This window comes from Calonectris borealis, chromosome 5, assembly GCF_964195595.1.
Source record: "Calonectris borealis chromosome 5, bCalBor7.hap1.2, whole genome shotgun sequence".
Taxonomy (NCBI): Eukaryota; Metazoa; Chordata; class Aves; order Procellariiformes; family Procellariidae; genus Calonectris; species Calonectris borealis.
In genome coordinates, this window is record NC_134316.1 from 5,413,425 (window position 1) to 5,438,185 (window position 24,761).

General features: G+C 47.2%; 1 protein-coding gene across 1 annotated transcript in view; it reads left to right on the forward strand.

Moving 5' to 3' along the window:
• The window catches only part of TMEM260 (transmembrane protein 260), a 95,002-nt gene that overhangs the window by 59,330 nt on the left and 10,911 nt on the right, over positions 1-24,761 (forward strand). The window contains exons 2-6 of the mRNA XM_075152408.1: positions 405-640; positions 6,038-6,069; positions 6,818-6,969; positions 20,009-20,186; positions 22,551-22,664. Coding sequence (XP_075008509.1) covers positions 405-640; positions 6,038-6,069; positions 6,818-6,969; positions 20,009-20,186; positions 22,551-22,664 — 712 coding nt within the window. The remainder of the gene's footprint in view (positions 1-404; positions 641-6,037; positions 6,070-6,817; positions 6,970-20,008; positions 20,187-22,550; positions 22,665-24,761) is intronic.

Sequence of the window (24,761 nt, forward strand, 5' to 3'; positions counted from 1 at the left end):
ACCGTCACCTCCCATCGCGGCAAACCCCTCTGTGCCCCCTCCCCAGCGCGCCCGGGGTCCTGCTCGGCCACGAACCCCCCCCCGGTATCGGGAGGCCGCGGGGACAGGTCCCGCTGAGGGGACGACCCCGGGCAGGCGGGGAAGGCCGCGGCCCGGTCCCTCGCCCCCGCCCCGCTGCTCCGCGGTGGTTTCGCCCCGCCCCCCCCGCGCGGTGGTCCCGCCCTGCCGCACGGCCGCCCTCACCCCCCGCCTTCTCCGGCTGTACCAACTCCTCTAGGCGGGGGGGGGGCGGGGAGAAGAGGGCGGGAGGCCGCGTTGAGTCGCCCCACCGGGCCCGCGGCCCTACATGTTCCCTATCCGAGCGCCGTTGATGGGGCTGCTCCCGGGTGGCTGCCCGGGGGCAGCGGGGAGGCGGGCGGGGCGGGGCCGCTCCCCCCGCGGGGCCGTGGAGTGGCACGGCCCGCCCGCCCCGCGCGGCCGAACCCGGAAGGCGCGGGCGCGGCGGCGCACATGGGCGCGGGGGCCGGGGCCGGGGCCGGGGCCGGGAGCGGGGCGGGCGGTGCCGCCGGGGCGCTGGGCGCTGCCGTGGCGGCTCTCTACACGGCCACGCTGCCGCCCGCCCTGCCCGGCGGGGATGCGGGTAACGTACCCAGCGCCGCCAGCCCGCCCGCGAGCGGGGGAGGGGCGGCGGGGCACCCCGTGGGGCCGGGGCGTGGGGTCACCCCACCGGGGAGCGGGCACCATGGGGACCCTCGCCCCGTAGGGGCCGGTGCGTCGCGGTCACACTTTCGGGGGGGGGGGGGGACGCTGAGCCCTTAGGGGCTGTTGCATCGCAGTCACCATATAGGGTTCCTCATTCTATAGCGGCTGGTGCTTCGCAGTCACCATATAGGGTTGCTCATCCTATAGTGGCTGGTGTATCACTGTCACCCCATAGGGTTGCTTGCTCCGTAGGGGCTGGTGCATCGCTGTCACTGCACAGGGTTGCTGTCACCCCATAGGGTTGCTCACTCCATAGGGGCTGGTGCATTGCTGTCATCCCATAGGGTTGCTCACTCCATAGGGGCTGGTGCATTGCTGTCATCCCATAGGGTTGCACGCCCCATAGGCACTGGGGTGCTCACCCCATTGGGGTTGGTGCATTGCAAGCTCCCTGTAGGGGCACTTGCCCCACAGGCAGGTGCATCGCAGATACCCTATATTGGAGTGCACCCCCCAGAGCTGGGGCACTGCCGTCCCCCCATGGGGTGCTCGCCCCACAGAGCCTCGTCACACCTCGGGGGGCTCATGCCCTTGGGGTCAGTGCAGCATGGTCACCCCTTGGGGCTGGAGCCACCCCGTGTTGACCCGATCCTCTCCCCCGGCCTTTGCAGCGAACAGTTTGCCTCTATTTGAGCCTTTCAGCGAAGGATTTAGTCGGGAGCCTTGGGGACAGCTGGTGGCGTCGGAAGGCAGATGTGCCCTCCTGCCAGATGTGGTATCGCTGCTCGGGCTCACGCTTTCTCTGACCCGTGCAGCTGCAGCCGATGCAGCAGTGAAATCCCTGGATCTCCCTGTCTGGAAGCCGACAGTGACAAACTATCCGATGTTTTGTATTTCACGCTGCCGATCCCACCAGATGGGACAAAATTCTCCTGTTTGGTCCTTCTGGGGTTTTGCTGGTTTAATCTGGTCTTGCTTAAGAAAACGCCTTCCTTTTGTAGCATGTGTGCAGCTGTGATCTGGGGATAGGAGGGCTTGGATTTTCTAGGTGGTGCTTTGATTTTTTTTTTTGATGGAGTAGATACTCAGCATACTTTCCTTCTGTCGTATCCCAGAAGAGCGTTGAGTGGGTCTGTTTAACTCGGTGCCTCTTGGCCATCACTGGTTTCGGATCCAAACAGTGCATAAAATTCCTTATAAATAGATGGGCTTTTAATGGATGCATATATTTTACAGCTCCAGTATGTGTGGAGAGAGAGAGATACGTGTTTTACCTACAACTCTTTAAAATTTGCTGTTAGGTTTTGTTTAGAGCTATGTGAAAGACAGTGCTACTTGGTAAAAGCAGGATGGTTTTGTGTAGCCGGGTTTAAGGCAGCGTGTATTCCGCGTAGCTCTTCGCCCACAAATGTGAAGTTGAGCAGTGATCCAAGCGAGGGGTGTTCGATGTAAAGATAACAGGACGGAGCTGTGTTTTCATTACACCAAGCTCGCCCCGGTTAGCTGGCTCTCAGAGCGGGGATTTTGGCGTGGAGATGGACGCTGGTGCGACTTTGTGTTGTCCATTTTCCCTGTTCCCGTGTTTGGATCAGAGGGACCCTGTTGTCAGAGCTGTATTAAAAGAATTTCTTTTTAAATCCTTTCTCCACACAGCTTGCATCCCGCGCTCCGGACGAGGCGTGCAGGCGTGCCCTGCCTGGGCTGGCCAGTGTGCACCCCGGTGGCTTTTGTTTCTGCTCCCGTTCGTGAAAGGGCTGGCTTTGCTCCTTCTGGTTCTATCAGTCAATACGTGATGATCGATATATTTACAGTTATTACCATTTTGTCTTCTAAATTACTCCCTGATGGGAAACGCGCACCTATGAATGCGCAGGGTGCCTGTGCTCTGAGCTGTTCGTGCTGCGTGAAGCCTCGGGAACCTGGTTTTTAGTTGTACTTGAGCTTGGGTTTTGCCTCCGGGATGCAAATAACCATTAGCACCCTTTACAAAGTTGGATGCAGGTTCTCCTGATTCGATGATGAATGGATGCTGGGATCTGTTCCTTGCTTGATGTGAGCTATCCCGGCAGATCCAGCGAGCGGCCAGGCAGCACAGGCACGGTTTCACCCCACTTTCCCTGGGTTATCGTGGTTATTTTATCCCATTTTGGAGGCAGGAGGGGGATTGCTCTTTCCCTAATTTCCAAAGGCATCTTCCTTCTTCCTAGCACGGCAGCTGCGTGTATAGAAATGCACGTATATACGTGCAGTGTGCATCACTCCTCAGCTAATAACTTTTGTCAGAGGTATCAGGGACACTAAGTGGGTGCGTGCTGCAAATGGGATGCGGCAGAGAGATGTCCCGGGAATGGCCGGACTGGGGGACTGGATGCTTTAACGGGCTTCCAGCAACCCAGGTTAGAGGGAATTATATTAGAGGAAATCTCTCGGCGTGGTGTCCCCCGGCTGGCCCCGTGCCCTCGCTCCCCGTCTCCCGTTATTTATTTTTTTGCATTTTCTTCTAAATCTGCTGCCTGAGTTGTATATGTTTTCTGGAGCTGAACGGAGATGGGCTCGTCCCCGCTGTCCTCTTGTACCTGTCCTGGCCAGGAGCCACCCCATCGTGTTCTCTTAAGACTTTTTTGGGTTATTCCCCTGGTTTCTCGTGGCCCGAGCAGCCCATGGGATGCTTCAGCGCTGCCGCCTGGCCGGAGTCCCCTGGAAGGTCTCTGCACGGCCCCGCTCGAGGCGATTAACTTGCCCGTGCCAGAGCACGGGGCTCAAACTTACGCCATCAAAAGCGCTGAAGCTACTTGTGTGCGTAAAGAGGTGCTTAAGGATTTGCTGTATCTGCTTTCAGGCAGGGAGCCTATTTTTTTTTTTTTTTTTTTTTTAAGCTATCCGTATATTTTTAATTGTTCCTGAAGTTTGCAGTAATCCGAAAATGTAAAAGGCAATAGGTATTTTCATTGGCAGCTTTCTGGTGTTACTTAGTGTTATAATAAAGAAATGAGAGAATGAATTTTACAGCTAATTCGGAAACATTCGCAGATGTTAAAACAGCTTAAAAAGGGATCAAATAAACTCAGGTTAAAAGAAAAAAAAAAAACAAACCAGCCCAAACCTTCCCTCTGATGTTTCAGACATCAACTCCCAACCTTGCTGGGATTAAATCAGTTTTCCGGCCGTGTTGGGCCCGTTGCCTGAACACCTTTATTGGGGAGCCAAGCCGGACGGTCAGAAACGGATTTACACCAAGGTTATGCAGGAATAAACTCTTCAATTTCAGCTGGCATCTGAAGATGCCACAGGTCATCTTCTCCCATGAGAAATTATTTAAATCAAGTTTGTGGATGCTGTAGTCTTCCTCTGTGTGTTTTGTCATTTAATAATAGCGCTCTGTGCTTCTGTAGCCCGTATCTTCCCTTGTGTCACCCATAGAGGCTGTAAGTGATGCCCGGGTACGTGGGTGGGAGATGGAGAATTAACCTTATCTGAAGTGGTGGGTGTTACGCGCTCCTTTTGGTTTTCCCAGTGGAATTCAACAGGCCTGCAGCCTGGGAGCTTATTTTTGCAGGTTTTCTTGCTTTTTTTTTTCCCCTTACTTCTTATGAGGAAAGTTGTGCTGTTGGCTTTCAAAGCTTGGCAATGGCATCCACCAGTATTTTTTTTGTTTGTTTGTTTTTGCAGCTTTCTGCATGGTTTGTGTCTGTATTGCTTTGGGGTTATTCTTGCCCGTGATATGAACCAATATCATAGCAACGTGCATGAACTTAATCTTTAGCCATTTTAGATGCACACATTGCTGTATCCCAGAAGGACTTTCATGAAGGTGAAGCCATGCCTGGCTCGGGAGCAGCATCCCGGCGATGCGGTGGGCATCCGCCGTTAGCCGCTGTGCAGAGCAGCACGTGCCGGCCCACTGGGGAACCCCCACGATGCCAAATTTAGGGTTTCCTTTATTAGCATCATCTTTTGCTGCGTGCAGGGGGATCGATTGCTTCCCAGCCTCGCCGTGCCCTGGAATCATCGGAGCTGCTGAACACTAAAGGGCTCAGCTTGGGATAGATGGTTTTCCTGTTGCATCCAGTTTTTTCGGGATGTCTTGCAATAGGTTGAAACTTCCCTAAAATAGAGTAGCAATAAAAATAGTCGGTGCTTGCAAGCGCGGTAAAATCTCCCATCTGCGAGCTTTTGTGCTGGCGTGGGGCGATAGCTGTGATTTTACAGCAGTGACAAACATCGATAGGGGGTTGACTTGCATTTTCCTTTTAAAATATATTGTTTACTGTAATGTCAAGATCTAAAGGTGCTGTTTGTACAATCCTCATCCTTTGCGTTGGATGGTAAGGAAGTAATAATGTGCAGAAATTTAAAATACTGTTAATTTAGTGTTTAAAGCCAACCGTGCCCTTCATTTTGCACCTTTACCATCTAACGATGGGACAAAGCTACCGTGACCTTGGCACTTGCAAAATTAGCAAGACCAGTAAGACCAGGCTCTGCAAAATTGGATCATGAAATTTGAGAGAAAGAAGGAAAACCAGCCGTAATTTTTAATTTTGTCGCTCCTTGGTTGTGCCCTTCATCCCTGAACGTGTTGTGCCTATTGAATGTATTTAATATACGCCGTTCAGGAGCGTTGCAAAATGCTTCAGTGTCAAGTGCTCTAAAAATGCCAAGTATTATTAACTGTTACGCTAACGTGGATCTTTCTGTGGCAGTTACTTGTCCTGGCTTAAAATACAAATGAAATGCAAAATCTAAATGGTGTTTCTAACGGGAGCGGCTGCTGGATGCAGCGTCCGCTGACAGGTAGGAGAGTTACTTGCAAAGCAGATGCTGCAAGAATTGCTTTAGCATCAAGAGAAAGCAGCATTCCCAAAGACGTGGATGCAGATTTGCACGATCAATGATTATATTTTCCCTCTTTAAAACTATAAAGCTGTGGGGTTTTTTAATGAGAAACAACCGGGTTGTTTAAGAGACAATGGAGCTTAAGCGTTGCAAACTGTAGTGCTTGAAAGTTATTGAGTCAGTTGGTTTTAAATTAAAAATACACAGGCACAAATGTCTGCGTTTGGAATATCTCAGGCCGTTCTTTACCCGAGCCTACCTATACTTTCACTTATCTGTTCATAAAAGTCTCACGAAAACATACAAAAGATATTTTGTGCAATGACATCAGAGGGAGAAAATATTCTTAGAAAATTTCATGCTGTTAAATCTCTACAGATTTACAGTTTTATCCAGTCAAATTAATGCAAAACCCCAATGCAAGCATTTGGATTTTGAAAACTTTGGAGGAGTGTCATTTCCTAATAGTAATTATTGGTTTTACATTATTTTTTCACAGGGGAGCTGATCACAGCCGCATATGAGCTTGGAGTAAGTATTAGTTTTATTGTTTAATCAATGCTCTCATTAACAGTTTTAGGAATTAAGGAAGTTTAATTAAGCATGGAGTAAAGTAGATTAATTTATTTTCAAACCACAGTTTTTACTAACTTATAAGTACAGCACGCGACAATTTACTTCAAGTTTTAAATCCAATTAAACTAAATTATAAAGCAAAGGCTTTACTGTATATACAGTAGCTGGCTTATTATCAACCCAAATTTTGTATAAGCTGGGGAGAATAAAATAAATCGGGTTAACAATTTTAATAAGTTTTATTATTTAATAAACTTTATTATGGTGCATGATCCCTTTAGGCAAGACCTTAGGACTGTCAGCGCGGTGGTAATCCGATAGCAGTGTGGTCTTTCAACTTGCTAACCAATAAAATAGTTGAGAAGCTGCTTTTTTTTTTTTAAAAAAAAAAAAAACACAACAAAAAAACCAGTCTTTTGAATGACCCTAATATACTGTGAACCCAAACAAGGAGCCCTTTAAGGCGCGCTAATGAAACGTGGCACCTCCTTTTCTCGCCGCCTCATTATTATGGGCGAGGCGTGGAGCCAAATCCACTAAGGAAAAATATTTGCGGAGTTAAAATTGGTACGAAAGGATGGGTCGGGGAGAGGCGCCGCTCGGAGGTACCCCCCGGCTCCTGCCGCTGGACCCCGGCGTCCTGCTCTCCTTTTGATTTCATAGAATTTCACCCTTTTTCAACCCCGTATCCATCTGTCCGTAGGTCGCCCACCCTCCCGGCTACCCCCTGTTCACGCTGCTGGCCAAACTGGCGACGGGGCTGCTGCCCCTCGGCTCCCCCGCCTACCGAGTCCATCTCCTCTGCGGCTGGTTGGGAGCAGCTGCCGCCTCTTTGCTTTTTTACACGGTTTTCAGGTAAAGTCAGGGGGGTGTTTTCTCGTTGGCGTGGTGCTGGCAGGGCGCTTCCCCGTCGGCTCGGGACGTTTCCGAAGGCTCCCTCTTGTTCCCCTCTGGCCTTCGGACTAGCGTTCCCCCCCCCCGCCCCTTTCCAGCTGTAATTAGTTCCTCTGATTAACCTAACAGCGGTTTAATCTGAATTTGACCTTCTTTCCTGCACAAAAGGTCCCTCTTTTTTTTTTTTTTTCTTTTCCTTTCTGTTAATAATAATAATAGTAATAATAAAAAGTGTGCCCTTTCCCTTACACAGACGTGACAGGTTGTTCAGGCTCATTATCACAAATCACCGCTCGGTTTAACTAACCAGAACTAATGAAGTTTGTCGTTCTCGAAAGATGCAGATGGTCTGTTTAAATTAACAGGATGAGCTTCACCTATCGGGAAACCGTGAACTTGGTTTAATTGCAGCTCCCGGCGGAGGCGGATGGGCAGTTGCCTGCCGGCGGTACCCGAGGACCGGGGCGAGCATCGGCGCTGGCCGCCTTCCCCCGGCATAGGTGCTGCCGTCTGCGGGGGGGCCGGCCGGAGCCCATCCCTTTTCTCCGGACCTCTAACCTCGGGAGAAAAGGGAACAATCGGGGATGCGCACGTGGTTGGGGATTTTGTTAACCCCACTCGTCTTTGATGTGCAAGTTCTGGCTGCTCTTAACCTCAGCCTGACCCATATTTGAGAGGATTATCGCAAACCGTACAAACAATTTCTGATGTTCTTTTGCAGGGAAAATAGGGCACGTTTCTGGGCTGCAAATAGTGAAATCTGAAATTATATCGGGGCGCTTCCTTACCAAGATTATTTTGACAAAAGCCCTTTTCTCCCCCCCGTTTCCAAAGCCGCGTCGCCCCTCGGGGAAACCTTCCCAGAGAGCGAGAGCAACCTAGAAATAAAAGCAGGAATAAATGGGGGGGCCAGATCCTGCACAGCCCGAGAGCCCTGAGCTCACTTAAACTTCGGTCCAGGGGCTCCGTCTGTCCGGGTGCATCTTCCTCTGCTGAAGAGGAGTTGCTTTTTGCACATCGTCTTTCACGTAGCGGTGCAGCAGCTCCAAAGCACACCTCCTGCAATTGCTTAAGTAATTCCTCAATATTTCTGTAGGCATTTAAAGTGATTGCTTTTACAGTTGGGTAATACATGTGATTAAGTCGGCGTTATTTAATTTAATATCCTGTATTTTATAGCGTATTTGGGGAGCTGGAAGTGGCGCTGCCCTCCCATGTACAGTGCCAGGCGCAGCGTCAGAGCACAACTTGCTTTGATTATATTAAAAACTCCTGCAAGGAGTTGCTAAAGGTTTTGCATATTGGGTTCTGATTTTTGTTTAATTATGGTTATTCCCGTTATTACAGTTACCGTGAAGGTCTGCCCCGCTTTTTGGTTTTAACTCCAATGTGCCAGTTCCTTACGTGCCCGTTTTGTGCGTATGAAGTGATGCGATCGTGGCTTTAGAGCAATAAGAGTACAGGAGAGAAATGACAGGCTAAATTTGGGAATTATTTTTACACTTCTAGAGGCTTAATTTTTTTTGTTGTTGTTTAATTGGATTTGGAAGGTGTTGCTTCTGTCAAATTTAAAACTTGCACGAAAGAACAGAAAACCTGGAACTGAGAGGTGATAGAAACTATTAGGACTTATAGAAAATTATTTCATAGGTACAAGGCACTGACAGAATCAATTATTCAGCCGAGCAGCGATTGATTTTTTGGAAATGAATTGTAAGGTATTGTGGGTCAGTTTTACTTCCAAATTACAATGTTATATTTTTCCCTTCAAGCACCCTAAAATTGATTTATTTTTTACGACATTCATTTAGCAAAGAAAGTTTTTTCTTTCTATTGCCATCTACTTTTAAAAAAAAAAAATCTTTCAGAAAGTGTTTACTGGCACCGTCTGCGTGAAAGCTGTAACTCTCTGAAGGCGACGTGTTTTGGTTTTAACCGGGCTTGTCCGTACTCACAAAGGATCTAAACCGGTCTGTCAAATCCCCCCGCATTTTTGTGTTTTAATTAAAATTTAGCTGATGGGGTGACCCCCGCGAGGTACCAGCGGAAAAATAAGCACCTGCTCCTTTTGCCGCATGAAATGTGGATGTTAATATGAAAATATGTAGATGTTAGGAATACAAATAATTGATGAAGTACACATCCTTCGGGAGCAACACGGTTCAAGTGGCAAATCTCCCTCCTCAAACAATAGCCACCCTTCAGCGGGGAGGAAGCCATCTCTATGGTAATGGGGCTGACGCTGCCCTATTGATCGAGTGGAAGAAGACATTATACAATGTCAGTTGGGTTGTTACAATTTCATTTGTTGTCTGACCTGAACTTAACCTCTAAAACCTTTCTTTTCTCCCCACCAGTCGGCAGGGTTGCTGTTTACCCTCGCGGGGTTTTTCCGTGCCTCCCAGCATCCCCGTACAGTAAATATCTCCCTTTTTTTCCCATTGACTCTTTTTGTTTAAGAGGCTTTTCCCGAGTTTATTCCTCGGGAGGTTGGGACAATTTCTTTTACTGCTTAAGGAAAGAATCGCGGTTCCCTCCGCGGCTGGGTGGTGTCCGGGATGTTACGGCAAGTGCGGGATTAGGATGGAATTTATTCCTTAAACAGATTTCTCCTCTGCCAGGTGATGGCTGGCGGGATGCTCCGTGCAGGCACCGCTGGGGTCAATAGGAAGCAACTCCAGCATCTTGTTTGTTTATTCTTTTTATCGTATTATATTACATTATTAATTTCATTATATTATTTTTTTAAGCCCGGATTGTGTTTCTTCAAGTTATGTCGAACTGCGTTGATGCAAAAAGCCCTTTTGTCAGTAATCCAGACTATCGCCGAACGAGCGGTTTACTCCTTTGAATTAGTTCTCAAATAGGTTTTTTTCCCCGTCTACACAGTCTTAATAAATTGTTTGTAATTATCGTAAAATGGCATTTACAAAGAGTTTTATCGGACTGACTGTAACTGAGGCAAATAATTCATCTTTGCTTTGAAAGAGGGGGGAGCTGCTTTATGTTTTTAGGACGCAGCAAGTGCAGCTATAGGATTGTTTCCTTAAACAACTATTTATTTGTTTTACTGTGGGAGGCAAAGCATAGCAAGTTTACAAAGTAAACCAATTATCTTCTTATAATATGATTGCCAAAGTGTCTTTTTCTGCACAGATGATGCATTCTTTGCATTCTCTGTTGCAAAGAGAAATAGGAAAGCTTTCCCCTGCTTTAAGTGCATTTTTTTTTCAGTGTATACCTTTGATAGCTTGGCTGTTTTGCTGTATCTAAATATACAAAGCTCATTTATTGCACGGGCAGAAGCAGAGTAGAAGGTGTCATTGCCCAAGTACTTCTAGTAAGTTTTGCTTTATTCTGGCTGAGTTGGACACGGGTTTTTGAAAAGGGGGAAAACGTTGCATTAAATGAAGCAGTTTACATCTCTTCAGCTTGCCGTTCTGCGTTATCATGTTAAGTTTTGGACTTTTTTATATATATATATATAAACCCCAAACCTTCCAAGCAACACACTGTGGATGTATATGAAGACTGGAGCCAACTCTTCTGCCACCGCCAACAAAAAGGAGCGGTAGGCATGTTGTATAATGAAATCTTCAATATGATTTGATCATTTTGAAATCATCAAGGTGTTTTGGAAATGGCACTTGACCATCCTGATGGCTCTGAGGTTTCTTGCTCCAGTGATGTGTGTCCTGGAGCTCTCATGGGAAGGTCCCTGAAGGACCAGGCGTGTTGGAGCACCAGGAGAATGCATCACCTTCATGGCCATCCCCAGAGGGACCTCATGGCTGATGCTCCCTTAAAAGTAACCGGTGCTGGGACAAGTTGTCTGCTGCCTGCGACAGGTGGGGAGATACTCCGTGTCCCTGGGGTGCGTGGGTTTGCTGGAGCGGGAGTCGTCCCCAAATGGTTTGACTCCTTATTTTGGGGCACGGTTTGGGGAAGGTGGAGAGATGAGAGAGGAGCGCTCCCGCCTGGCGTGCCACTGCTGCCTCGACCATCGTGGGAAATTAAAATATTGGGCTTTGGGGAAGGAGGAATCTCCTTACAGGGCGTATTTGGATTTTTCCAGATTACAGATTATTGTAGATTATCGCCGTTGTAGCACAGCGTGAAGATCGTGGCCGTTTCAAAAGCAGCTGTGCTTAGTAACAAGTAGTTACGAAGTTTTAGGAGGGAGAGAAGAAAGGAAGGTACTCAAGTATTAATTTGCTTTTAGAAGAATATCTACCGTGACCTCTGGCTAATTGATCATATATATATTTTTTTTTTTTTCATTTTTTTTTTTCCCTTGTCCCCATAATAAGCCGGCACTGAGTTCAGTCTGTTTGAAGACATTGCCAAATCTGTTCATTTGCATTTTGCTCTAAAGTAGGCACATTAGGCTGCAATAACTCTGCTTCGTTTTGAAGGGGGGGAAAAAGCAGGGCAAAAACTCTTTTTTTTTTTTTTTTTTTTTTTTTTTTAAGACTGAAGAGCCTTTTCTGACAGCTAGTCAGAGTTAGAATTAGTTCAAGGAAATGTTAATAATGCACTGCCTGGCTTAATCCCTTTGATATCACCAGGTATCCTCCTGTTCATGGGTTAATTGCTTTAAAAGCGGAGGCAATATTCTGAGCGGTGGGCCGCTTCACCTTTTCACAGCTGTTACCATTGAGTGACAACTAAATCCCATGTGTAAGATGAGGAAGAGCTCAATCTCCAATTGGGAGAAAATTTATGTAAACCGCAATCCCTTCAGAATGTGCGGAAGTCACAGACTTTCTTGATTTACTCTGCTTTTCCCAGAAAGCTCCATTGTTCCCTTCCCTAAGTCCCATCAACCCTTTGTAGCGGAATATCACAGCGGCGGCAGATAGCTTGAAATATATAAATGCTATCATAGCTCCGATTAATAGCGGCGCTTATGAGTCAAGTCTGATAACGGAGCAGCTCTCCACTCAATTTCAGATACCGCTAATGGAATCTGTCTCCTGCAATTGTAATGTGAGAAGGGCTAATTTGCCATGGAGCTTGGAGCTGTCACCAGCCGGGGATTGGGGGGTCAGATGGGAGCTGCCAGGTTTTTGCCCTGCAGCTTGTATCTCTCGCTTTGAATAGCGCAGCCCCCTGCCTGCCAGGGAGCTGATAGGCCGCCGGGGGGTTTATGCCACTCCGTACAATAGCGAAGGGCTGCATGGGCTGACTCGGTAATTGTGAAGCCAGCTCATTTTTATTTTATTTTATATTTTAGTCTATTTTTTTCCTTTTTTTTTTTCTTTTCCCCCCCTTTTTTTTTTTTCTGCGGCTGCATAATTTCTAATAAGGGGTTTTAACAAATGTCAGATTAGGAAAAGTTTCTGCAATTACAAAAAAAAAAAAAAAAAAACTTATAAAACATTTAAATAGCTAAAGTCAGTTCCTACCGAGGGTTGGGGTTTTTGGCTGCTGGAAGTAGGCACCGGTTATTACAGGCGCCTGGGATAAAGGCGTACCTATTTTCTAAGGATTGTGAATCAAATAATGGGTCTAACTAATACACCCTTTCTGCTTGCAAAGACACCGGGAGAGAAGTTCTCATTTTTAATGGAAGCACGGTTTTTACCACTCACTATTAGAAAGGTGTGAGTTCGCGGTGGTATTTATTAAGTAGTGCAGCTGTATATGCATTTTATCGATCTGTCGTGAGTTGTGCTGCTCCTTGAACCGCGCTGGGATAGTTTGGCGTGGAGGCGTTGAATTTAATTACCAAACTTTTTTGGGAAGGGGCTGCTGCAGGCAGGCTCCGCTCTGGCGTGGTGCCGGGTGCCTGGGAGCGTGTGAGGTTTGAGGTCGGGAAGTCCCGTTCTTTGCTCCCCTGCCGAACCCTCGCAGGGACTCTTCCCATCCCCGGTGTCCAGACCCACCGAGGTCCCTGCCACCATCCTGGGGCATCTCGCCGCAGCTTGGTCCTCCCAGTGAGAGGAGCTGAGGTGGCACGGCGCTGGCACCCAACGGGTGGCATGCAAGACACCTCTTGCACGTGCTGGTGACGTGCACGGGCCTGTATGTACCAAGGGGACAGGCAGGGACTCAATATTATCCTACAGAGTTGGTGTCCTTAGTGGACATGTCCATGGTAGTATCCTTACTGGACACATCCAGTCCAGGAGGACGCATGCGAGAGGGTGCACGGACCAGCTCCCCTTAGCCAAAATCCTCACTACGTCAATACTCCTGATCCAGGCTGTGGCATCCCCTCCTCAACTTGTGCTGTTTGAATAAAAGAATTTAAAAAAGGGTAGATAGGTGGTGGCAGTCCCTAGCTGGATGTGACGGTGTACCGAGCAGAAGTGGCACTGAATGCACGTGGAGGGTGGTGAGGATGCTGCCTGCTCGCCCGCACCCCGAGACACTGCGGGTTCCGCGGGAACGCTGAAGTCGCGTGATGCTAAAGTCCCATTTGAGGCAAAGGACAGCAGTCCGTTATAACCAAAGCGCCCACTTTGGGTTTTGGTATTTTTTTTTTAATGGTGATCCTGCCCATTTGCTTGGTTTCTATTCTCTCCTTGTAGCCACGAAGACTCGACCGGCACCGGGAGCGGAGGCTGCGGGCAGGGCTTAAGTGGCTATTCAGCTCCAGGTCCTTGAGGAAGAATAAAATCTGGTTTGCTATTCCCTGTAGTACCTGCGCTGGCTCCTCAGCGCCGAGAGCTAGAGACACCGCCTTTTGTCCATTGAGTGTTTGTGACTAAGAGGCAGGCAAACCCAGAGGGATTGGGGTTTTTTGGGATAATAGGTCCTAAACTCATGTTTGGATTTTTATTTGTGTTTTATTTTTAAATCGTTTTTCTATTTCAGCACCAATGCACATGCACACTTAAAATTTATCTGTGGAAAGCTTGGTTGTTGAGTCTTCTAAGTTCCGTTCTTTTTAGCCTACATCAAAAAGATTTGCTTTTTTTATAAATCAAACAAGTGAAACCTCTTAAGTTAAATTCAAAATGTTAAATCTTTAATGTACTAGTCTGTCATACCGTGAAATAAAACTGCATTGAAGGGATATATCTTTGCTACTGCAAAGCGAAGTCACAGCATTGCAGAGGCAGAACTTGCTGGTGACGTACCTGGAGCCTGTGCAGGTGTACAGGGAACTGCTGGCATCGGGGTCATCATCTGCAGGCGCAGGGAGAGACTGAAATTTAAAAAAAATCCATTAACTAGTTTCTTAGAGGAGATTTTAAAAAGCAGGAGAGTTTTTTCTTATTCTACTGACTAAAAACAAAAAAAGATGAGAGGCTGAGATCTGCTACCTGTAAAGTTCTGGAGGGAACAGAAGGCAGAAATAATCAGCTTATTTCACTAGATACAGAGAGGTGTTTCCAGTGTTTAATACATCAGCTTCAAATACAAAAAGTTTCAATTATCTTATTTTTCTTCTTTGTGAATCCAGTGCACTGAAGATTGCATGTAACGAAAACATTTTAATTAAATTCCAATCCCCATCCATATTTAGCTTTATGCCAATCATTTAATAAGTTTTTGCAAATTATTAAATATAATATGTCTGCCATTATTTTCTAAATAAAAAGTGAAAACGCTGATCGAGTTCTTTGTTAAATGCATATAGGTGTAACCTGTGCTGTTGGCTAACAGAAAGTTTTACCAAACTTCGAGGAGAGGCCAAATTGTAAATCGCAAACTGACATGTTTTAGTGATTGCCGACAAATGAGAAGCTAAAAACCGTAGTTGGAAAACCAGATTAAAATACCTAATTTCGGTTTTCCCAATTGTTCCTGCAAACTCTTAATAACAACCTGCAGCTAAAATATTCCTGATTAAAGCAAGTTTCTACTGCCTGTGTCCTTGGAGGTGAGGCCCAGCAGCACATTCTTTCACTTGGGTGCCTGAAAAGGAAAACAAAATAATAATAATTTTTTCTTAGTCTTTTCTTTTTATGTTTAGGGATGCCATGGGAAAATATTTCTCACAAAGGACTGTGTGACCTCTCCTTTGCCGACTGCTTCTGCCCCTTCTGAGTGTGTTTTCAGATGATGGGAATTTCTGCCCACGTTCGGAAGATTATGGTTGGTCGACCGATAGGAAGGGACCTTCTTCCCACTTGTTTTGTTTTGATAAGGTGCTCCATGTGCTTTGAGTAGGTCTTGCCCCAGACGAGTTATTTTGCAAAATCAAAAATACAAGCTGTTCCCTTGGCTTTTCCTCCACATAAGATAAACAAGGACAGCTTTTATTCAAGCTCAGTGCTTCAATCCTTCTCGAAGTGGGCCTGGTGGTGGTAGAGCTGTAATACCCCTGGGAGAAGTTACGAAGACTTTCCCACTGTTGCGTTGGCTGCAAATCTTTTCTTCTTTCACGAGCTGATTTCTGTGTGCTGAGGCTGTTCCAGTGACAGGGTATTACTACTCCGAATGTTTTCTCCTAGGTGACCCAGCCTTCTTCTCTAAGATAGTCCCTACCTAGCCCAAGCCCAGGATCCCCCTTCCACTGGACAGAGCCTTATAGCGGGGTTTTTCCCCACCTTTTGCTCTTTGTAAAGCCTCTCTTCTTGAGGGAGTCGCTGCAAGGTAGCTTTATGCCTACACTGTGTTGACAGATGAAGACCGGATGGTCATTACCATTGCCATGGCTTTGTGGTTGTCAACCTCTTGTTCCAGTCATCTGTTCTTTCTCATACCGGTTCCAAAGACTGGAACTGGAACATGTTTCCATGCCGGCTTTGGGTGAGGAGGAAGCTACCGTCCCTGCTCCCCAGAGCAATGGGATAAAGCCCTCCTAGATGTTACTTTTACATGAGGCCAGTCGAGGATCCAGCTGTCGTGGGTCTTTGTCATGGGTTTTTTGTAGCGCCTCAACTGTATTTGAAGAACGTTGCATTCGAAGACAGAAGCATGAGTAGAAGTCAAGTGAGGATAAACCTCTGCTGCTCTCTGCTCTGGAGCCCTGGTGTGCTGTCAAAAGGAGAGACAGGTTTAAGCAACTAAAAGGTGTTTTCAGAAATAAGCTGTGTGGGTTTGGGGGCTGTCTTGGCGCTAAGGCAAGAGAGACACAGCCCAGTGTCACTCCATGCTGGAGAAGTCCAAGAGGCTGCCACATGGCAGAGTGCAGAGATCCTCGTGTCAGTCAAAATGAGCAGTATAACCACGTTAGTCCAGCGGCAAGGCAGGGTTGATTTAATTTGGCCCCAGCATCATGGTGACATAGTTGCATGGGATTCATTTCTGCTTGTCCTGCTGGTGCTACTTTGCACCATGAACTGTTGTGTTGCGTAGACCTGCTGGATGTGTTGGGTTTTTTTTCTGCCAGGTGGTCTCCATCCTTATCTGGAGATACCTGCTCTGATCGCTTCCACTTCCAAGAGTGTTTCCTTCTAAATCAGCAAACTCGTAAATCCATCATTTCCATTGCTGGTAACAGAATCTGCAGAAAACTCTTGGTGTCCAGCTTGCAGTTCCCAAAGCTAGTCTTGATGTTCTTCAAGAATGCAACACGTTTCCATTTGTTTTTTTAGCATCCAGTATACTTGTAGGAGCTTAGTGCTCCATGCACGCAACATGCTTTTACAAAGTAAGCTTAGCAGCCTGGCTGTCCCACGAGTTTCACAGGAAACGAAAGGCAACACCAGCCCTGCTGACAAACAGATCTGTGGACCGTGCTCAGCGCTGGATCCTGACCCTGCGCTGGACGGTGAGCAGAGGTGTCCCCTGCCCCACATAGCTGGGATAAGTCTTTAAGCTTTGGGTTGAGTAGCTTTTTGCTTCAGCCTTATTTCATAAAACTTGAATCGCGGATTTGAGACTTTTTATCAAGAGGACGGATTTCTTTCATCTCATTTGAACTCTAATGATAAGCTCGAGTCTTTTCTGGGAAAGTCAAGGAGAATTGGTAAATGATTGGGATGTTTGCCTAAAATGCTGTTTTTCATCCCAAAGTTTTTGGGAAGGTTGTTTTACCTTATTTCCCTGCAAGAATTTCAAAGGGATTTGTTTCTTTATAACTAGAAGTTTGTGCTGTTTGAAGGGTTTAGATAAAACTGAGGGATGTTGTGTAGTGGGGTTTGTGTATCGGGGGGTCTCTCAGTTTTTAAATACACGGCCCTGCTGCCCTTTCCTGGTGTTTTTCTTTAGGAGCAGAAATGACTCTTGACTTGATTCCTGCAAACTCCATGGCATCTTTCCTTTTTTTGTTCAGGTGCCACATCTTTCGAGTAACGGGGAGGAGGAGAGCACAACCAGAGCCCTTGAGGCTGAAGACCTTGCCAGACAGGTTGTGTGTGTCCCACCTCTCCCTTGGAGGAGATGGACTCAGGGCTGCTGGGCTGGCATGGTAGCAAAACCGATGGAGCAGCGTTCATGCCTGTGAATGCCTTTTCTATATGCAACTGTGTGATTTTGAAATGTTGTATTAATGCAGTGAGTGACAGGTCTTGCCTTGGAGAATTTCATGCCGAATACCTGGACCTGTGTTGAACCGCAGTGAAGTTTAGACGTTGGAAGAGTCCACCATGGTGGTGATGCATTTGTGAGCCCAAGGGAGATGTGGGAGGTATGGGGTTCATCATTGTCACTTTAATGACTACGAACAAGTCCTTAGACTTCCCGTTATGATGGGGCAGACAGATACACTTGTGTGCACCAGATCACCAGGGCTGCACCAGAGTCACCCAGTGCCATCAGATTCAGCCTCAAATCTGTCTCGATGCTACTGAAAACACAGCTGGTCTTCAGGGCCCTTCAGCATGGGTGAATTTGGTGAATGCTGATCTTGCAGCCATGGTGGCTTGAGGAGTGAGAGTGGGCAAAGGAGGCGAGCTGTGGAAATCCACGTTGCGGTTCTTGCACCGATGACTTTGCAGGCTGGGAGCTTCACGTTTGAACGAGGCCTCGCTACCCTGTGGACTTAGATAAGGATGTAACAACTCATTTTATAGATGTGTCGGTGTTCACCATGGAAAAAATAATCCTATGATACAATTATAGTGTAGAAGGGCTGGATCGGAGCGACCTGTATGGCAGGGTCAGGGATGGGCAAGCCCAGCACACCTGGGCTTTTCAGCTGGCAACAGTAGATACTTCAAAGTTTGCCTGACTTCCTACAGAAGAGGCCCCACGTTCACTTTTCTCATAGAGTACCTTGCAGACACAGATTTGGTCTGAAACAGTCCCACCTGCTGTCAGTTGGGAATTTTCAATTTTTTCCCCTTCCATTGATTTTTCAAGACCCTTTCCTACAATCCTGAAGCTGAAGCTCTGTATCACCCTGAGCTTGTCTCACTCTGTCCTCGGACACCTGAGAGTTGGTTTCTTTTTTCCCCAGTGTTAACTGAAGTGCCTTGCTTCTCACCCCTCAGCTACCTCCTGCAGCTGCAGATCTGAAAACGCTTTACAAAGGAGATAAAAATGGTTAGTCCTATTTTGCAGATACCTGGGACAACAGCAGCAGAGTACCTTGTCCCAGACCACCCACGATGTCCAGTGTCGGTGGCAGGAGGAGGAATAGAGACCTGGTCTTCCCGAGCCCTCATCCCAGTCCTCTCCTCCCCATGAACCCTGCTTCCCATTTTTAATGGATTGAAAATTCCCGTTCTGACTGCACAAGCCCTTCTTTGACATCTACAGAAATAGGTTGGCTTTTCAGTTACTGAGGTCGTTCTGGGAGGGTGGAAAGAAAGCATAACCAAGGAGAGGAGCGCTTGCTAGGGAGTGCTGTGCCAGCAGCTCCCTCGTCTCTGTTCGTAGAGGCTGTAGGTTTTATTTACTTGGTCTCCACTTATCTCAGAGTTACCTGAGGAACCCTATAAGCAAGTTCTACATGGATGGCCACTCTCCGATCCCTGATGGGCAGAAGAAACCACCTGGGGACTTTGGCTGTGCTAGAGGATATGGCCAGTATTTAGGAGCAAATTGCATGAGTAGCTTGATGAAGAAGTTGGCTTTCTTATAATAATTTTGCTTTAAACCTGCTGGAAACATTAGGACTAAATGGAAGTCCTGGGGTGGGACTAGAAAAATACCCAATTTGTGGTAGAGCCTGGCTTAGTCTCACAGCGGGATGATGAATTTGTGGAGAGGACCTTTGACTATAGCTGCAGCTATTTATGTCCTTGGATAAGGCAAAATTGAGCTGGTTGTGGTGCCCTACCTGGCGTCTTTTCAGGGTGACTTCCCGAAGGGGAGACCTTCCAAACAGGCAGAGCCGGAGCTGCCCCCGATGCGACTGGGTGGGAAGAGCCGCTATTGCAGAACGGGCGTAATAGGTTTCCTGGGCTAAATCCCACCTCGTGGGCTCCCCGTGCCAGCTGCAGCATCCAGCCGAGTTGGGCAAGCAGCTCCGTGGGGAGCATGTACCATAATCCCATCCAGGAGTTGAAGCTTTTGGGCTCACAGCCATCCCAACCGTGGGTGCTTCACCCGCTTCCTCCGCTCTTTCCCACTTGCTGACCCCCATTTTCCCCTCTCCTGATCCTGACGGGTGCCTCTCCCTGCGGGGATCACAGGTGCCGCAATCCTCACCCACCCCCGAGACACTAAACACCTCCCCAGGAAAGCTCTGCTAATGCTGTCCATCACAAATAGCTTTAATCCACTCTTTATGCGGCGCCTTGATGAATTTAAGGCTGTGTCCTTGCTGGCGTCTTCTCCCGCGGAGAGTATCCCATTAGAGGCATGACTCCCTGGCTCGGCGTCCCGTGACCCGCTGGGCCATCGCTCATCGGGGTTTCTGAACCAAATGCAATGTTGGAAGTTTTCATGGCGCTTGTGAGAAGACGCTGACTCTTGGGTGTTGCGTGGCTTGCAGATAGACGGGCTGGCTAACGCCTGCTCTTCCTAATTGCAATTCAGTGCAAAGAAATTATTAGGAAGATATTAACCATATAATGTTTTGGCAGGGTGCTGGGTGGCAGTCATCATTTCTGCTGCTACAGTATGGTTAAAAAAAAAAAAAATTAAAAAAAGAAGGACAATAAAGTAGGCTTTTTTGTTGGAAAAGAAGATTTCATGTTATCTGTGTTTGCAGGCTTTCTGGCTCATATGCTGGAGGAATCCTTGCTGCGGGGGTGTTTTCATTTTCTCGTCTAACATGGCAGTGGTCCATCACGGCGGAGGTTTTTAGCTTAAACAATCTGTTTGTGGGGCTGCTGATGGCTCTCACCGCGCATTTTGAGGAGGCACCCACTGCAAAAGAGAGATCAAAGGTAAAACATCTCAAGCAAAGTGAATAGTTCTTTTTTTTTTTAATTAGTTATCATGCATCTGTTTAATTTCCTATTCATTTAGTGTTGATTTAGTTTTGTTTAAATAAAGAAGGCAAATTTGGGGACTGGGTTCAGCACCTGTGCTGAGTGGTGTTGATCCCTGCCCTAGTTGGATGTTCAAAAGTGCCAAACATTGAAAAACATTGCTTAAGGGTTGAGTTGGGACCTGTTAGATGGGTTTGGAGTTGGTTTGTTTAATACACACGGGGTGGAAAGAGGAAAAGCAAAATCATTTTCATCTAAATGTTTTAATGCAAAGTTTGGTTTCCTGCATCAAAGACTCAAACTAGGCTGTGGGTGTTCAAGTTTTTGTTTTCAGAACTGATATTTTTCCTTGGGGTAGGTAGGTACATTTTACAGAAAGCTTCATCTAGTCAGAAACCCAGGTTTCTACTGAAAAACAGAAACGACCAAATTTTCAATCAGTTGTTCTTTTGAAATTAAATGTGCCCCTGAAATAATGGCATTGTTAAATACAGAGACTTTACATTTCATGCTATATTCTCTACTTTATAAACAGACTACGCAGCCAAATGATATTTTTACTCAGCAGTCTTGTTCTTTCTACTTCTGTTTGCCTGAACATCTGATCTTTTCTACTCTCACAGACTTGCCTGCTGTGACTCCTGTAAATTGTGTGAATAAAAGGATTTTTGTCGGGGTAAGCTAGAATTTCGGGAGTCCGCAGTGGCAGTTTACTCAGCTTCGCAAGTTCTCAAATAACATGTTTTATCAGGGATTATAGAGACCTTGTTTCACCATTGGATTTTTTTTTTTTCCCCTTTCTGATGAGCACTGTCCCAAGATCCCTACAACCTGAACTCCACAAAGATGGAGTCGGGCATTTTCCAACCTGCTTCCACATTTCACGTGCCCAATTTCCAATGGGATTTTCAGATGAGATTTTCAGAAGCGCTGAAGGAGCTTGTTTCAGTATTTTTTGGGTGTCTGGCATCCCATGCCTTAAAGAAGCCGGGCTCCAACAGCAAGCTCACAGCGCTTTTCATAAATCAGATTGTCATGCAAATATCTTCAGGGGTACGCTTGGAGTTCATCAATATACTTGAAAAATTACTGAGGTTGTTCTGAGTCCCGCAGGGCAGCTCTGAAGCCCACAAACGTTTTTCAGGAGTTATGGCAGGTGTTCCCATGGCAAGGCCGTGTTCAATGTTGAATGCTGGGCAGTCAATTAAAAATTACCAGGTGATCACCACGCCAAGGCAAGTGTTTGCATCTCACATGCCATCCTCACCGGTGACTGAAATAAGCAGGGGCGATGCCCTGATGATAGATGGAAGTGCTGCCCTCCTTGGGGATGGCTGGGGAGGTGAGGATGGGTTGTCAGCTCCTGTCCAACAATGTCTGTGGGACTCTAGTGGCTTTTTGCCCAACAAGGAGCTGCCCTGGGGCTTGTTTTAGGTTGTAACATGGACCAAGTGGCCAGTGATGGTGGAGGAGGAGGCAAATTCAGAGGAGGAGCAGTGGCCAGTGGTGGACGTGGCACTGACCCAAAGTTTCTATACGGAGTTGCTCTTGCAGCCTCGTCCTCCCCCACTGAAGGAAGAAGACTCAGCACTGATGGTGTTGGGCCAGAGCAGAGCATGTGGCAGCGCGGGGCAGAGAAAGGCTTTCCTTAGCATCAGCCAGGGGTGGCCATGGTACCAATAACAAACCTGTGAATAATCCTCAATGAGTACCAGAAATACCCTGCACCGTGCTGCATAGTCTGGATACGTTACCCGTTTTATCAAAAAACTTATTCAAAGATGCTTGAAAATGAGCTTTCAGACTAATGAGGGATATCACATTTAATTCCCTTTGCTTAGGAAGTTTGTGTAGCCCTGACTTTAGGCCTCTGTGCCTGAAGAAGAGGAAAAAATAATTCCTGTTATATAAAATGAGGTCTCTGTACATAATGGCATTATTTTAGGGTATGGCTTCTGAAAACTTCGCATCATTTGGAGTTAACTGCTGGGCAGTCTCCCCGGAGCAGCAGGGGTTCAGGAATTGGACCTCATCGCATCGTTAGGACATGATGGTGCTACAGATGATCTCAGTATACATGGAGACATAGCCGTTGTGCTGGATGCTTCTTAAATAACATTTTCTCTTAAACAAATGAAATCTCCCCTTAAATAATCAAAAATAGCCTGTGTTATCTGTGTTACAATTGACCGGTGCTCACCGATATATTTGCCTTTCTCCTGTAAGCGTGCTGTGGGCTGCGCTGAAGCTTTTTTGGTCTCTGGATGGTTTTGCAAACTGAAAAGAGTAATTCTGAATGTGGTTTTTTTTCCCTTTCAGATCTCTAAACTTGGTGCCTTTTGCTGCGGGCTCAGTTTGTGCAATCAGCACACGATAGTGCTTTATATTGCTTGTATTGTGCCTTGGGTTCTCTCCCGGCTTTTCAGAAAGACGGTACGTATTTTGCTGACCCATAACTCTATTTTTGTAAGGCAGTGAGTAATTCTTCTTTCCAAACGCTTGTGCCGCTTTTATGTTGATGTGCAAACAGGGACAGTCAATGGTCTGTCTATACTAGTCGGTCACAACCCACTGAGGTTACAGTCCACCAGTCTGACACCAGAGCCGCCGATGACGATTTAGGGGCTTCGCTCACACCAGCAATCTGCGACCTGCCCGTGTCTCCTGGCACAGGAGCGCTCTGCCCCAGCCTCTTGCGAGTACCCTGTATGCAGCCACGAGACTGATACTTGGAGCTAAAAACTGCTCAGCCTGTAGGAGATAAGAGCATGTTCAATGACCTACCAAACAGGAAAGCAGATCAGTATCTGTTGGGGAGAGCTCACAGGCATGTGCAGTCTGGGCACTGCTTCTTCTGGCCAGTGGCACTGGCTTTCATGTGCCATCAACTCGTCTGGAGATGAGGTTCTGTATGTTGATTCCCTGGTGGTTACAAACAAAAGCCATGTCTACTCGTTGCAGAGCATCTTGCGGCTGCTGTTGATAGTTGAAGGTGCAGCTGGAATAAGCAGCACGGCAAGAAGGGTGCAGAGACTTGGCTCTAGGGGGAAGTCCTCTGCAGCATCTCCTTGGTATGTGCCAGGCTCCGTGGTCTCCAGCTCTGATGCAGCCAGGACTTGAGAGTCCTAGAAGAGATCAGCTCTCAGGTGAAGAGCGCCTGGCTCGTGCCAGCTGGAGAAGACTAAAGGAAGACTGATGTTCAGCAAAACAGCAAACCTCTGATCCGGTCAAATATGTCCCTTTCATCTCCTACCAGAGATCCCATTGCATGGCCAGCAGGTCGAGGGAGGTGATTCTGCCCCTCTACTCTGCTCTGGTGAGACCCCACCTCAGTACTGCGTCCAGCTCTGGAGCCCTCAGCACAGGACAGACATGGACCTGTTGGAGCGGGTCCAGAGGAGGCCATGAAAACGCTCAGGGGGATGGAACGCCTCTCCTATGAAGAAAGGCTGAGAGAGCTGGGGTTGTTCAGCCTGGAGAAGAGAAGGCTTCGGGGAGACCTTATTGCAGCCTTTCAATACTTAAAGGGGGCTTATAAGAAAGATGGGGACAGGCTTTTTAGCAGGGCCTGCTGCGACAGGACAAGGGGGAATGGTTTTAAATTAAAAGAGGGTAGATTCAGACTAGATATAAGGAAGCAATTTTTTACAATGGGTGGTGAAACACTGGCACAGGTTGCCCAGAGAGGTGGTAGATGCCCCATCCCTGGGAACATTCCAGGTCAGGTTGGACGGGGCCCTGAACAACCTGATCTAGTTGAAGATGTCCCTGCCCACGGCAGGGGGGTTGGACTAGATGACCTTTAAAGGGCCCTTCCAACCCAAACTACTCCATGATTCTAAGATGTCCCTCCTTTTACATCTCTTTATTAAACTTGCTCATTGTGTAAGAAGGCTGAAAACACATTTTTGCGTGCCAGGCTTATGGAGGTGATATGCATCTGTCTGGATGAGGCTCCAGGGTGACGTTCAGGGGCCCTGCAATGCTCTTGTCTTCTGTAGGTGATCTTCTGTGAGTCAATGCATCAAGCTGGATGCAGACGTGTTGTAGAAACTCTACTTTGCCCTGAAAATGGCTGCACATCTCAACGATGCAGATGCTCCGATCACTTTGCAAGTGGCCCTGAGAAGCCTTCACCTACTACCCCCCTCTCTCTTTTGCCCTTGCGAAGATGACAGTTGGGGAGGTTCCTGCTGGGCCAGTCCTGCCTGTATTTTTCCACCCTTGACCTGATAAATCAGGTGTGGGTCTGAGTAACGGCACAGGGTGTAGCTAAGCCTGGAGTGAAGCATGCGAGCTGCAAGAGGTAGGAGGCAGCTCAGACAAGCTTGATCCAAAATCTGTTCAGCGTCTCCAGCAAATTTTCTTTCTGATTATGTATTTTCTTTAACACAATGAAGACTCACTTCTGCGATATATTTGTGTTCTTTAAAGGGAGCAGTTTTTTTTTTTTTTTTAACCGAGAGACCTCTGTGATTTCCAGCAAGGACGATCCTGAGCCAATATAATATTCCTGGGAAATACTTCAGA